At 48.6% G+C, this 11,970-nt stretch overlaps 2 protein-coding genes across 4 annotated transcripts in view; one reads left to right on the forward strand and one right to left on the reverse strand.

Annotated features, from left to right (window-relative positions):
* Window positions 1-5,622, reverse strand: part of ANKH (ANKH inorganic pyrophosphate transport regulator) — a 70,549-nt gene extending 64,927 nt beyond the window's left edge. For all 3 annotated transcript variants that reach the window (XM_085891595.1, XM_085891596.1, XM_085891594.1), the window contains exon 1: window positions 5,201-5,622. In XM_085891595.1, coding sequence (XP_085747721.1) covers window positions 5,201-5,287 — 87 coding nt within the window. In that variant the 5' untranslated portion in view covers window positions 5,288-5,622. The remainder of the gene's footprint in view (window positions 1-5,200) is intronic.
* The window catches only part of MLST8 (MTOR associated protein MLST8), a 97,988-nt gene extending 90,906 nt beyond the window's left edge, over window positions 1-7,082 (forward strand). Inside the window, exon 9 of the mRNA XM_085891597.1 lies at window positions 6,410-7,082. The gene's annotated coding sequence lies outside the window, so the exon portion shown is untranslated. The remainder of the gene's footprint in view (window positions 1-6,409) is intronic.
* Window positions 7,083-11,970: the final 4,888 nt, after the last annotated feature.

An 11,970-nucleotide genomic window follows, 5' to 3' on the forward strand; every position in this document is an offset into this window, starting at 1 on the left:
CTCTGCCGAATCTCCCGCTATGGCACCCCGGGCACTACACTGCCTCCGAGCCTACCAGCTCCCTAACACCGGGGAGTGCCCCCCATGGCACCTCCCCTGAAATGCACACGTGGCAGGCCGGCCTCCCGGGCCCCTTTCCGAGGGTCACCCGTGCCCACAACACTGCCCACGCGGCTAATGGCGCCCCGGGCCCCCGCACCAAGCAGGCGCACCCGTGCCCACTACTCTATCCCGGCCCCCCATGGGCCCATGGCCTACCGCGGCCGACTAGCCTGGTGCCCGGGGTACCCACTCAGCGATACTCACCTTTCGCAGCCACGCTCCCAAGCCCGTCAACAGGGCTCCTGCACCCCTCCAAATGGGTTTCGAGCCTACATTCCCACCAACAGCAAAACGACCTCCATTTTTCAATTTAACTAACCCAGCTAACTTACTTTATACTGACCCCGGGGTCCCTTGGGCGGGAGTCACTCCTCCCCCCAATCACTCATCGCACCATGCAGTCCCCATTCGCTCCACTCACACAGACCCGCTGGCCTCACTCACTCAACAAGTACTCACCTCACAACTCACCAACTCACACACCGCTGAACTCTGCCATCCTTCTAACTACCTCCCCTAACTAACTCGTGCTCCCACGTCGTCCCTTAAACTAGTAGCACGTTCCTTTTAACACTACGTAGCTAAGCTACGTCCCCTCTACACATCCACAAGTCTGTCCATGTCCTCAAATCAATCATTTTATTTCCCAACCTAAATCTGGCTACAATCCCTCTAACTAATCCATTCCACGGACTCCATGAGGACTTACCCCTGCCCCATGAAGTCGGTCTAACTAAGCTAACCCTTCCCCCTAACTAGTTTCCATCCTGTGCCCAGGTAAGGGGGTCTTCCACCCCTTGCCCAGGAATCCTGTGTACCCGAAAGTGAGGCTTGTTTTTTCTTTTTTTTTTTTCTTTTTTTTTTTCATGCGCAGCACCTGCGCGGCAACTCAGAGCTCGCGCACTTTACACCTGCCCGTGACGTCATGCAGCTGCACGTGTACCTCGTCCCTCCTTGGACGGTACCATCCGGCCGGGATACCCCTCCTGCCGGATTCCAACCACACGTGCAGCCATGACGTCACCGTGCGCAAAAAAAAAAACACAAGCCCCACGTCTCGAGGGGTTCCCCACGCGAACACATGTGCTTTGCCCGTTGGAGCTTAACACACACGATCGCGTGGAGAACCCGTCCGGTCCAAATCCGTAGTCCTGCCTAAACTTTGTCCGTCCGCGGGATCGGCAAATCCACCGCTGGCGTTTCCGGACCGGGACTTCACTCTCGCAAGCGAGCACGTGGTGGTCTCGTGCGTTGCACAGCACGAACCTCGTGCTCACTGCTGGGCGAACCCGGCACGGTCCCCGAAACAACTACAGCCGCTACTCGGCTTTCTCTCCTCTGTCGCCGTCTCCGTCTCCATTCCACACACGCATACCTGCGTGTCACGACGCACACAGTCCACTCCATCACATTCACACCCGGAGATGCGGCTGCGTGCTCCCGCATGCCAACCGACATCTCCCTCACATACCGCTCTCTCACACACACGGTCTCCCTTGCACACAGCGACCTTGCACACGGCCGTTCACTCACGCGTGCCTCACTACTCACACAAACCATACTACTCACACACGCGGGGGCACTCAACCCCTGGCACTCAACCCCGCTGTGCCTCATCCACACTGGCCGTTCCATCCACACACGCGGGGGCACTAACCCGCGGTGCCTCACTCACACTGGCCGTTTCACTCACACACACGGCGACACTCACACACGGCGTGCTGGGAAGCACGTACCCTGGCACCATCGCCACCACACCACTCACACACGGGGTCGCTTCCACACACGGGGACGCACTCACACCTTGCACCACACACACAGGGACAACCACACTGGGGATTCGTGTCCCCACAAGGGTCTCCGGGGCCTCTATACCCCCCAAGCTCTCCGTGCACCCGTCCACAGCACCCGTCCTCTCAACCTCGCAAAGCACGACCGAACTCACCTGGTCGTGACTCTCCTCAAGGGGGCATACTCCCTCCCCTCGTTCCTGGAGGAGGCCATCCAGGTGCTCGCACTGGGTCTCTACCCAGTCCGCCAGCTCACCCCCATTGTCCTCCACTACCTCTGTGTGTGTGTGTGCGTCACTTACCCCGTCTTCCTCGTGTAGTCTTTCCTCTATCGTTCCCTTCCCGGCTACCGTCACTGCCAACTCTTCACCCTTTACCTCCCTTGTCTCCACTATTATTTCCGTTGTCACGGCCTTCATGCCCACCTGCAGGCATCGGCCCATGTTCTGCGTCGCACCCCACAGTTCTTTCATTTGCTTGTTCATGTCTTTCATTTCGTTTTTTATTTCCGCATTCATTTGTGCCAGCATGGTGAATAGCTGGGCCATGTCGGATGCACTCAAGTGAGCCGTTTCGGCAGGGGTTGGGGAAGGGTCTTGGTGGAGAGGGGGGGGGGAGGTGTCATACACCGCGGCCGCTGCCGCACCCACCTCGGGCCCTGGGTTCAGTTGGGCGAGTCCGTGTTCCTGCACAATCAACATTTCCTGCACGGGGATTCCATCCTGGACCATGGATTCTACATTACTACACATATACATTTCTAATACCCCCGGCTCCCGCTCGCCTTGAGACGCCATCTTGCTTCTCGTGAAGGGTTAATTTAACTCGCTCGTAATTTGGAGGGAATCGGGGGTCGCTTCTCTCACCCCTGGACCGATTCCCGTGAATTTAGCCGGAGACAGGAGAGCCCGTTTTCCTGTTCTCCGATACCAGTGCCGCGAGGAGGGCGATGAATTTGTATCCCACTCCTGACACCAGTGTTGCGGTATTCGCGCCCGCCGGCGTGCTGACGGCCACGTAACTCGAATCGCGGCACGTCGCCCACCGGACGGACAATCCAGTCGTGACCCTCTCGGACTAACGCCGGGAACCAGTCACGGGTGGACCTTTCGGTCTCACCGCGATCGAGCCAATCAGCCCCCGCGTGGGATAGGGTTGCTCGCCAAATTCGACCTACCTAACTACCCAAGCGGAGGGTAGACCGGGCGATCGCACCTCGCCGCAGGTAGACTTCGGACACGGGCCACTTAAGCGACCCGTTCCGTACTATCAGAATAACCGAGCGGTGTTATCGTCGACCTCGACGGTTCGATTAGTTATCGGGCGTATTCAGCCCACTACCAACCCTTTACGTGAAGCAAGATGAGGATTCAATGGGAGAAATGACGAAGCGAAGCGGGAAACAGTTCAACACAAAAGCACATTTATTCGCGGCACACGGGAAGCACACATATACAATTCCACCAAAAGCACACAGAAAAGACACAATGAAATTTACACAAAAAGCAAATGTAAAAGCGAAAACACAATGCAGAGCTAATACCGACTACCGAGCACACGGCAACACTTATACAATTCTACTTCACAGACGGCGCCGACAACACATACCCAAAACCAAGGAAAAGAATACCCCCAAGAATGAGGCGGGCCTGAGGCCGAGACCGGGTCGCGCCTACCCGTCTGGTGATGAGACGCGGAGCGGCGATGGCGCCCCAACCCCGCGGGCCTCGCGAGCAGTGTCTGGTAGGGGGTGGGAAAGGGGCCCCCTTGGTCGCACTATCTCAGTGCGGGGGGAAACAGGAGGGGGTTGCTGATGCTCGGGGTATAGAGGATCTTTATTATCCCTGGTGTGCGTCTCCACCTCGGCCAGGTCGCGCTGTCGGCCTCCCTCGGGTGCAGCTCCCTGCACGACGCGAGCACCCCCTCGTCTGGTGTCGCCGCCTTTCCACAGCTCGTCCCCTCCGTTCCGACTCCAACGCACACGACGAGCAGCTCCACCGCCCGCGAAGTCTTGACCCTCTGCTTCCGACTCTCCTACTCTCCGCCTCTGGACTCTCCGACTCTCCCCTCTGGACTCTCTTCGTCTCCTCTCTGACTGACGAACACGGTCCTTTTATCCCCCTGTAGCTTCGCCTTTGACCCCCTCCCTTTGACCTTTCACCTCGCTCCCCATTGGCCCGAGAAAAAGTGGGCGTGAAGGCTTTTTGATCCACAAATTTGCATATATCGATCGTCCTGGAGGCGGGGCCAAATCGCCCCTCGCTCACCGATTGGACGGCAAAAAGTGGGCGTGTGTCGTTTTTGATCCGTTTTTGAAGCACAAAATCCGTGATTTTGTACACGCTGTTCGGCGCGCGCCCTGCACGAGTCCAACACCGGTACCCACAGGCGGCGCAAGAACGGTGGCGATGCGACGGCTGCGAGGTGTGACGTGAAGGTCGTGGCGGTTGTGGTGAAGCGGCGTTGTGGTTGGTGGTTGATGTTGTGGTTGTGGTGGTAATCATGGCGGTTGGTCCAAAATAAAGATAGTAAAAGAAAAACGGCTATCCTGAAGAGTCGCAGCACACATAAATGACATGTATTCCCACTAGACAACGGGTTTGGGCCTAACTACACATGCACTTACCGAGATACCTCACCTAAGGGACCTGAATGGTGGTTTGCGAATTTGGTAACCACAACAATATATATATATATATATATATATATATATATATATATATATATATATATATATATATATATATATATATAGATATCTCTCTATATGTCCAAGCAGTATTTGTCTACAGATGGCATTTATAATATAACCAGTAGAAAATGGATTTCAGACATTAATATTTTTTCCCATCTTCACCGTTATTCTATGCAGAACCATTTTGATGAGACAGTATGAATCATAAGCTCCAGCGCACGTCTACCTTCCCTTCCCTCATCAATCTACCCCCTCTCAGTATTCTCATCAGCAAAGTGACAGGTGGTATTTACTCGTGTGTAACTATATATATATATATATATATATATATATATATATATATATATATATATATATATATATATATACATATATACATATACATATACACATTGATGATATAGTATGACTCGGTCGGGATTCGAACAAACGACGTAGACTCATAACGGACGCTCTCAACATCCCACCATCGACCATCATATCGGACCGACTGACTCCCTAAATTTGCGCAGCCACGGCAAATGGAAAAAAAACATTTAATTGAATAAAACGCCATTCAAGCACAAGATCACATCCCACGGACAACACGCAATGCTCGATGTGCTCAACGTACCTGTTCTCCAAGGTCGATGGCGACGCTGGTAACTCCGAGCGGGACGATAAATCGGAAGAGTTGCCAGAAGTGATGTAATTCACCCATGGCTGCAAACTGCCAATCTCTTGTTCATCCAGATATCATCAAACAACAGCAACAGCGCCAGACTCGGATGGGATTTTTCTGCCGCCGCTGCTGCCCAACGCCATCCGTTCCTGTCAGCAACCGATGTCCGCACAACGCGCCTTCGGTGTCATTTCTGAGCTGCCGAGAGTCGCTGTGCCCGTGAATCAAACGGACCATAACCTGTCCTGCTCGTGACAGTCATCACCACAACAACCACCCTGCAGACTCCACCTATCTATATGCACGCACACACGAGTCTCACTCCCACCTGTCAACGTGCTTTGCCTCGTTTCGTCGCTCGTTCGTTCGTTCGTTCGTTCGTTCGTTCGTTCGTTCGTTCGTTCGTTCGTTCGTTCGTTCGTTCGTTCGTTCGTTCGTTCGTTCGTTCGTTCGTTCGTTCGTTCGTTCGTTCGTTCGTTCGTTCGTTCGTTCGTTCGTTCGTTCGTTCGTTCATTCATCCATTCATTCAATAACAGTCGTGAATTTTTCAGATTCAGCATCAAAATGTTCTGAGTGCCGATAAGTAATTATAATGATTTTCCTGCCATTGTGAAAAAAATCGAAGTAATAATATTTCGTTAATTGTCTGATTTAACGAAGTCACCATCCATCCGTCTGAAAACTTCACTGCGCTGAACACTACATCAAGCACCACGTTCCTCTCAAATATGCATCAAATATGGATGAAATCCCATTATTACAGTGCTATACCGTCGCGATGAACCAAATTTAAAATAGTGGAAGACAAACAGGCAAATAGGATATAGGTGTGAAGACTTGTGAAAGATGTGGCATATTCGTGACGTCACAATCACAGCCAGAGGATGGAAGGCCATCATGCCTTCTCAGGAGATTCATTCCTCATCACCCTGCTCCATTTTCCACTAAACCCCTCCAAAAAAAAAAACCTGTTCTCACAATTAAAGGGTATAAGAATTGTTGGTATCAATCAATGGGATGTGTATAAAACACAGACATAATGGGCCAAATGGCCTCCTCCTGTGTCCAACAAAGGCTCTCTTTCTGTCCAACAGCTTCCAGTTGAATTTGGTTTTTTGGCTCTTAATTGAAGGTTACTTTGTCCATCACCCCCCACCCCAGGTTTCTGCAGGGCTAATGTGGTCAACCATCGACCCCCTCCTTTCTGGTGAAACTACCTAAATCCAGGATCACTACTCACCTCTACTCATTTGTTCCTCTTTTTTCCCCACCTGTGGAATCAACTTCTACATCCTCTTCAATCTCATCCTTCCCTCCAAGCCTTCAAGCCAGCTGTTTACCAGCATCTCAGATCATCCCCAATCCACCAATACGAAACCGTGATCTTTTCTACCCCCATTAACCCCACCGTCCCCTCCCCCCCCCCACAAACCCCCTTGCCCACCCAAATCCCTCCTCCTTCCCCAAACTTACAGTTTTCCCTCCGAGTTTCCTTCTGTGTCCATCTTGTCCACCCCATGCATGCATGTTTTGCATTCCCAGCATTCCCAGGTGATGGCTCATGATGCTTTGCAGTAGTACCCAGGTTCAAATCCCTTATACTTGATGTATTTGTCCATTGCCTACAATTCTACAAATATCTTTGCAATTCATATTAAATCACTGAACCCAGATTCAAAATATTAAATAATTCTGGCTGCCAGCCCATGGATCTGATCAGGTTGAAATTTAAAACATATATTCTTCCTGACTCCTAGATAATAAATGGGAAGTTTCACATCAATTTTTGAAGTGGGTCAGGAAAAAGAATTAAAAATAAAAGATTTTCATTCAATCCAACATGGCTGCCACACCATGTGAACTGTTAATTATTTGTGAACACCGTGCTATGCCCAAGGCTTGAGGAACATGTGGGTGAAGTTTCCCCTCTATCTGTCAAGCTGTTCTGGAGAAGATGACTTTTTTAACATTTGAGGGTAAATCCAATATGGCTGCCAAACCATGTGACCTACGACATCATACTTTGGAGAACGTTTTGTTCCTCATGGATAGGCGATGATGCCTGCAAAGTTTCACCTCGATCTGTTCAGCCGTTTCAGATCTGATTTTTGATGGTTTGTATGTTAAAACAATATGGCTGCCAAACCTTGTGACTGACGACGTCATCAATCCCCCTCCCCTCCCCCCCCATACAATTTAGCCTGAGATGACCCTCAAAAAATTTCATACTGATTGGATAAAACGTTTGTCATATGCAATTATGACGTCATAATGAAGCCACCTCTGACATCATCCAAAAATATCTTGTTTCCCATGGGGAATACTTCAACATGTGCCAAGTTTCAATTTTTTCTATGGAGCAGTTTTGGAGATCGAGATCCAAAGTTTTTCCTTCTTTCCAACATGGCCGCCACACTACGTGACCCACATCGTCATTACTATCAGAAAAGCAATCTAAATGAGTAGTTGCACCGATGGTGAAAATATCATGTCAATCGGCTAAGTGGTTGCAGAGAAAACAGAAAATTAGCATGGACGGATGTACGTAAAGATGGACAGGCAACCCTAAAACATGCCACCGGCAACTTCGTCAGTGAAGGCCTAAAACCATCTTTTTTTCATGTAAAAACAGAGGTATGAAATCTCAAAAAAAAAGCAACCAAAAAAGTAGAAATGGACACCACATTACGATGCCACAATATAGAATAACAATGAAGATGGAAACAAAATAATGTCTGAAATACATTTTCTACAAGTCATACTATAAATATCGCAAAGAGATAAACACTGCCTGAACATGTCAGGAGATAAACACCACCCAGAGACAAACATCGCCTGGACACATCTGGAGACAAACACCGGCTGGACACATCCAGAGGCAAACACCGCCCAGACTTATCCGGAGACAAACTCCCGTCTGGACACGTCCGGACATAAACACCGCCCAGACACATCCGGACATAAACACTACCCGGACGCGTCCACACATAAACACCGCCCAGGTGCATCCAAACACAAGAACCGCCCGGATGCATCCAGAGACTAGTACCGCCCAGACTCGTCCAGAGACGAGCACCACCCGGACGCATCTAAACACAAGAACCGCCCGGACGCATCCAAACACAAGGACCGCCCGGGCGCACCCAAACACAAGAACCGCCCGGATGCATCCGGAGACTAGTACCGCCCAGACTCGTCCAGAGACGAGCACCGCCTGGACGCGTCCGGAGACAAACTCCCATCTGGACACGTCTGGTCATAAACACCACCTGCACACGTTCAGAGACAAACATCGCCCAGACATGTTCAGAGACAAACACCACTCAGACACGTCTGGAGACAAACACCGCTCAGACGCATCCAGAGACAAGCACCTTCCGGATGCGTCTGGAGACAATCACCGCCCGGACGCTTATGGAGACAACCAACGTCGAGACACATATGGAGATGAACACCATCGAGACACGTTTGGAGACAACCACTGTCAAGATACGTATGGAGACAATTACCATCTCGACACAACCACCATCTAGACATATATGGAGACAAACACCACACAGACTCGTATGTAGATAACCACTGTCAAGGCACATATGGAGATTACCACCGTCCGGATATGTCCAGAGAAAGAGCAAAAGAGAGAAGGGGTGGGGATGGAGAGTGTAAGAGAGATGTGAGAGGAGGGTGCTGTACTGCAATGGGAGGGGCGAGAGCAAGGATGGAACAAAAAGAGAGAGAGAGAGAGAGAGAGAGAGAGAGAGAGAGAGAGAGAGAGAGAGAGAGAGAGAGAGAGAGAGAGAGAGGTGGGTTTAGGGGAGTTAGCAGAGAGAATGTGTTATGCTTTATGCCCAACACAAACACACACATGCACACACGTACACACACACATGCACACACTCCAAACACACACACACACACACACACACACACACACACACACACACACACACACACACACACACACACACACACTGTATTAGTCTTTGGCCGATATCGGCAATTTTTCAGGAATTGGCAGATTGGAGTCAGTGTGATTACCGATTGCAGTACGCACTGCATATTACCCAAAAACCTTGAGCAGCTTTCACCGAAAAACAATGTTGCATTTTATATAGACGTTTCAGGGAGATGTGCACAAACATGAATCTTTATAAGCAGCTGCGTTTGATAGGCGGAACAAAAATTTGTCTCGGTGATTTAGAAAACATGTTAATATGGCAAACGGCTGACTTTGAAACTCACAAAGAGAAACATATAACCTTTGTAAAGCAAACCCGATAACCAAATGCTTTAGAAACAGTCACGAGGACAAAGGAAAACCTGATAAAACCTCCATAAGATACAGTATGAAACCTTGCTACCACGGTGCATGAAAGAGGCATGGCATGCCCACACACCCGCGGAGAGGCCCTTCAGATCCAAATCTGCCCATATGCACCAAGTCTGTAGGCACTGTATGCGTACCTCCACCTTGTAGTAACTGTCGACTCTCCATCCCAATTGGGACACGAACTGCACCACCATTGATGATAGGGTGCTCGGTAAGTGGCTTAAACACTCAAGCAAGAACTCCAACAGAATGTCTGGCTTGGCAAACGATTACCAATTGCCGTCGATAAAACTATGCAGCCGGAAACGCCCAATGTCCGATTTAGACAAACAAACACTTTTTTTTTTCGGAGTCGGAACTGCTGCTAAGTTCATATCTGGAGCTTAAATTTTGTAATTCGGCTTAGTTTGAGAGATGCTCGAGGTTATCACATAGGCGGAAATGAAATAAAGCCATGAACCAGGCGATTATAGGCATTGCAATGTGGCCAGCAATTTGTAGCTGTGATGAACAGGCATTCAACAATATGAGTGAGGAAAGTGAAAAAAATCTTCATCGTTAAGAAATCGTTGTGGTCTGTTCCAAGTCAAGGCATGGATGAGCAGGCCAAAAAAACATGCTTCAGACCCCAGCGCAGTAACCCAGGAAACGCCTTAAGAGCCTGTACAGAGTGAGGTGGCTGAGGATCGCCTGATAAAGGATATAATTAAATAATGCCATTAATTTCCTTGGAAAGGGGTGCTTTAATTAACCCAAACACCCAATTTTCATGCATGCGTTTCCTTGGAGTTCCCTTAGTATACTTGCAAAGGTTAAGGTTGCTAGATCTATGGTTTTAGAGTTATGGAGGAGACATACACACACAAACCAACATTTACTCATACAGATTTATATGAAAGTGATTGTTATAACCCCCATGTAAGGTGTACTGATGAATAGCACTCAAAGTTGAGGAACAAAGTCATTACAAATACTAGAGGGGAAAGTGGGTTGGGGGTGGGGGCAGAGTTACCACTTATACCTCATGGCTTTTAATGTACCATACTCTTTACAGAGCCACACTTGCCTGTGAGCTGTTCCTCCTGGTTTTCGAATCCTGGCCCAGCTATAAACTATCCCTGTGTTTTTTCAGGCAGGGTGATTCATGAATGTGTTTGCCATCCCTCGGATTGACGTTAAACTTTCATCCCATCCACTGGAATTAATTGGTGGATGTTAAAGACCCCATGGTATACTTTGTGAAGAGTAGGTCAGTTCTCGCCAGCAACATGGCCAAATTCCAAATAGTGGTGAGTGAAAATGCTCGTTAGTCGAATATCAGGTTTGGCCAGCTGGTTAGTGAAAGACTTGGGCCAAGCTTCCCCTGGTCAACCCCACAAGAACACAATAAAGAAGAAGATAGTCTTAACAGAGCGGTGGTGCTGCCGAAGCAGTTTCTTGGGAAGGGTTATACTGGCTGGTTTTCCATTACCTTTGCAGCATAGTTTGTTCATTCTATATCCTTCGAAATGCTGTGAACCAACTTAGGAAGCAGAATGTACCATTCTTGAAGTCTTTGGTCTGACTCAGCCAGAGTTCGAACCACCAACCTATCAGATTCAGAGCAACGCTCAAACCATTACACCACCGAATGCAACCTAACAAATATATGTATATATATATATATATATATATATATATATATATATATATATATATATATATATATATATATATATATATATATATATATATATATATATATATATATATATATATATATATATATATATATTCTTCTTCTTCTTTCGGCTGGTCCCGTTAGGGGTTGCCACAGCGGATCATCCGTATGATCCGCATTGTGATTTGGCACATGTTTTACGCTGGATGCCCTTCCTGACGCAACCCTGGTCGCCTCTTACGACACAGGGATATGGTACACCTATTTTAACCGGGGTATACACCAGCCCAGTACACTGGTACTCATTTCGCCGACCTCGGAAGGATGACAGGCTGAGTCAACCCCCTGGTGTATTAATTCAGTGGCCCAACGGGGCTTGAACTCAGGACCTTTTGGATCCCAAGCCACTGCCCTAACCACTGCGCCAACACCAGGAGATATATATATATATATATATATATATATATATATATATATATATATATATATATATATATATATATATATATATATATATATATATATATATATATATATATATGTTCGTTGCAGTTCTGGACTCCAAGGCAATGGCATCCAACATACAGTGATCCCCAGACAGTTATTTCATTAGTGTTCGTACAGTTAGACCTTCCCCTCATGTCAAATCGGTCAACGGGACAAAGTGCATTGTGTAGGTCTCATAGCAAGGTCGAATTATATCTCTTTCTTCCCTTCCGCCATCAGTGAGGC

Source organism: Eptatretus burgeri, chromosome 8, assembly GCF_056783735.1.
Source record: "Eptatretus burgeri isolate ZD-2024b chromosome 8, Ebu_testis_v1, whole genome shotgun sequence".
Classification (NCBI taxonomy): domain Eukaryota; kingdom Metazoa; phylum Chordata; class Myxini; order Myxiniformes; family Myxinidae; genus Eptatretus; species Eptatretus burgeri.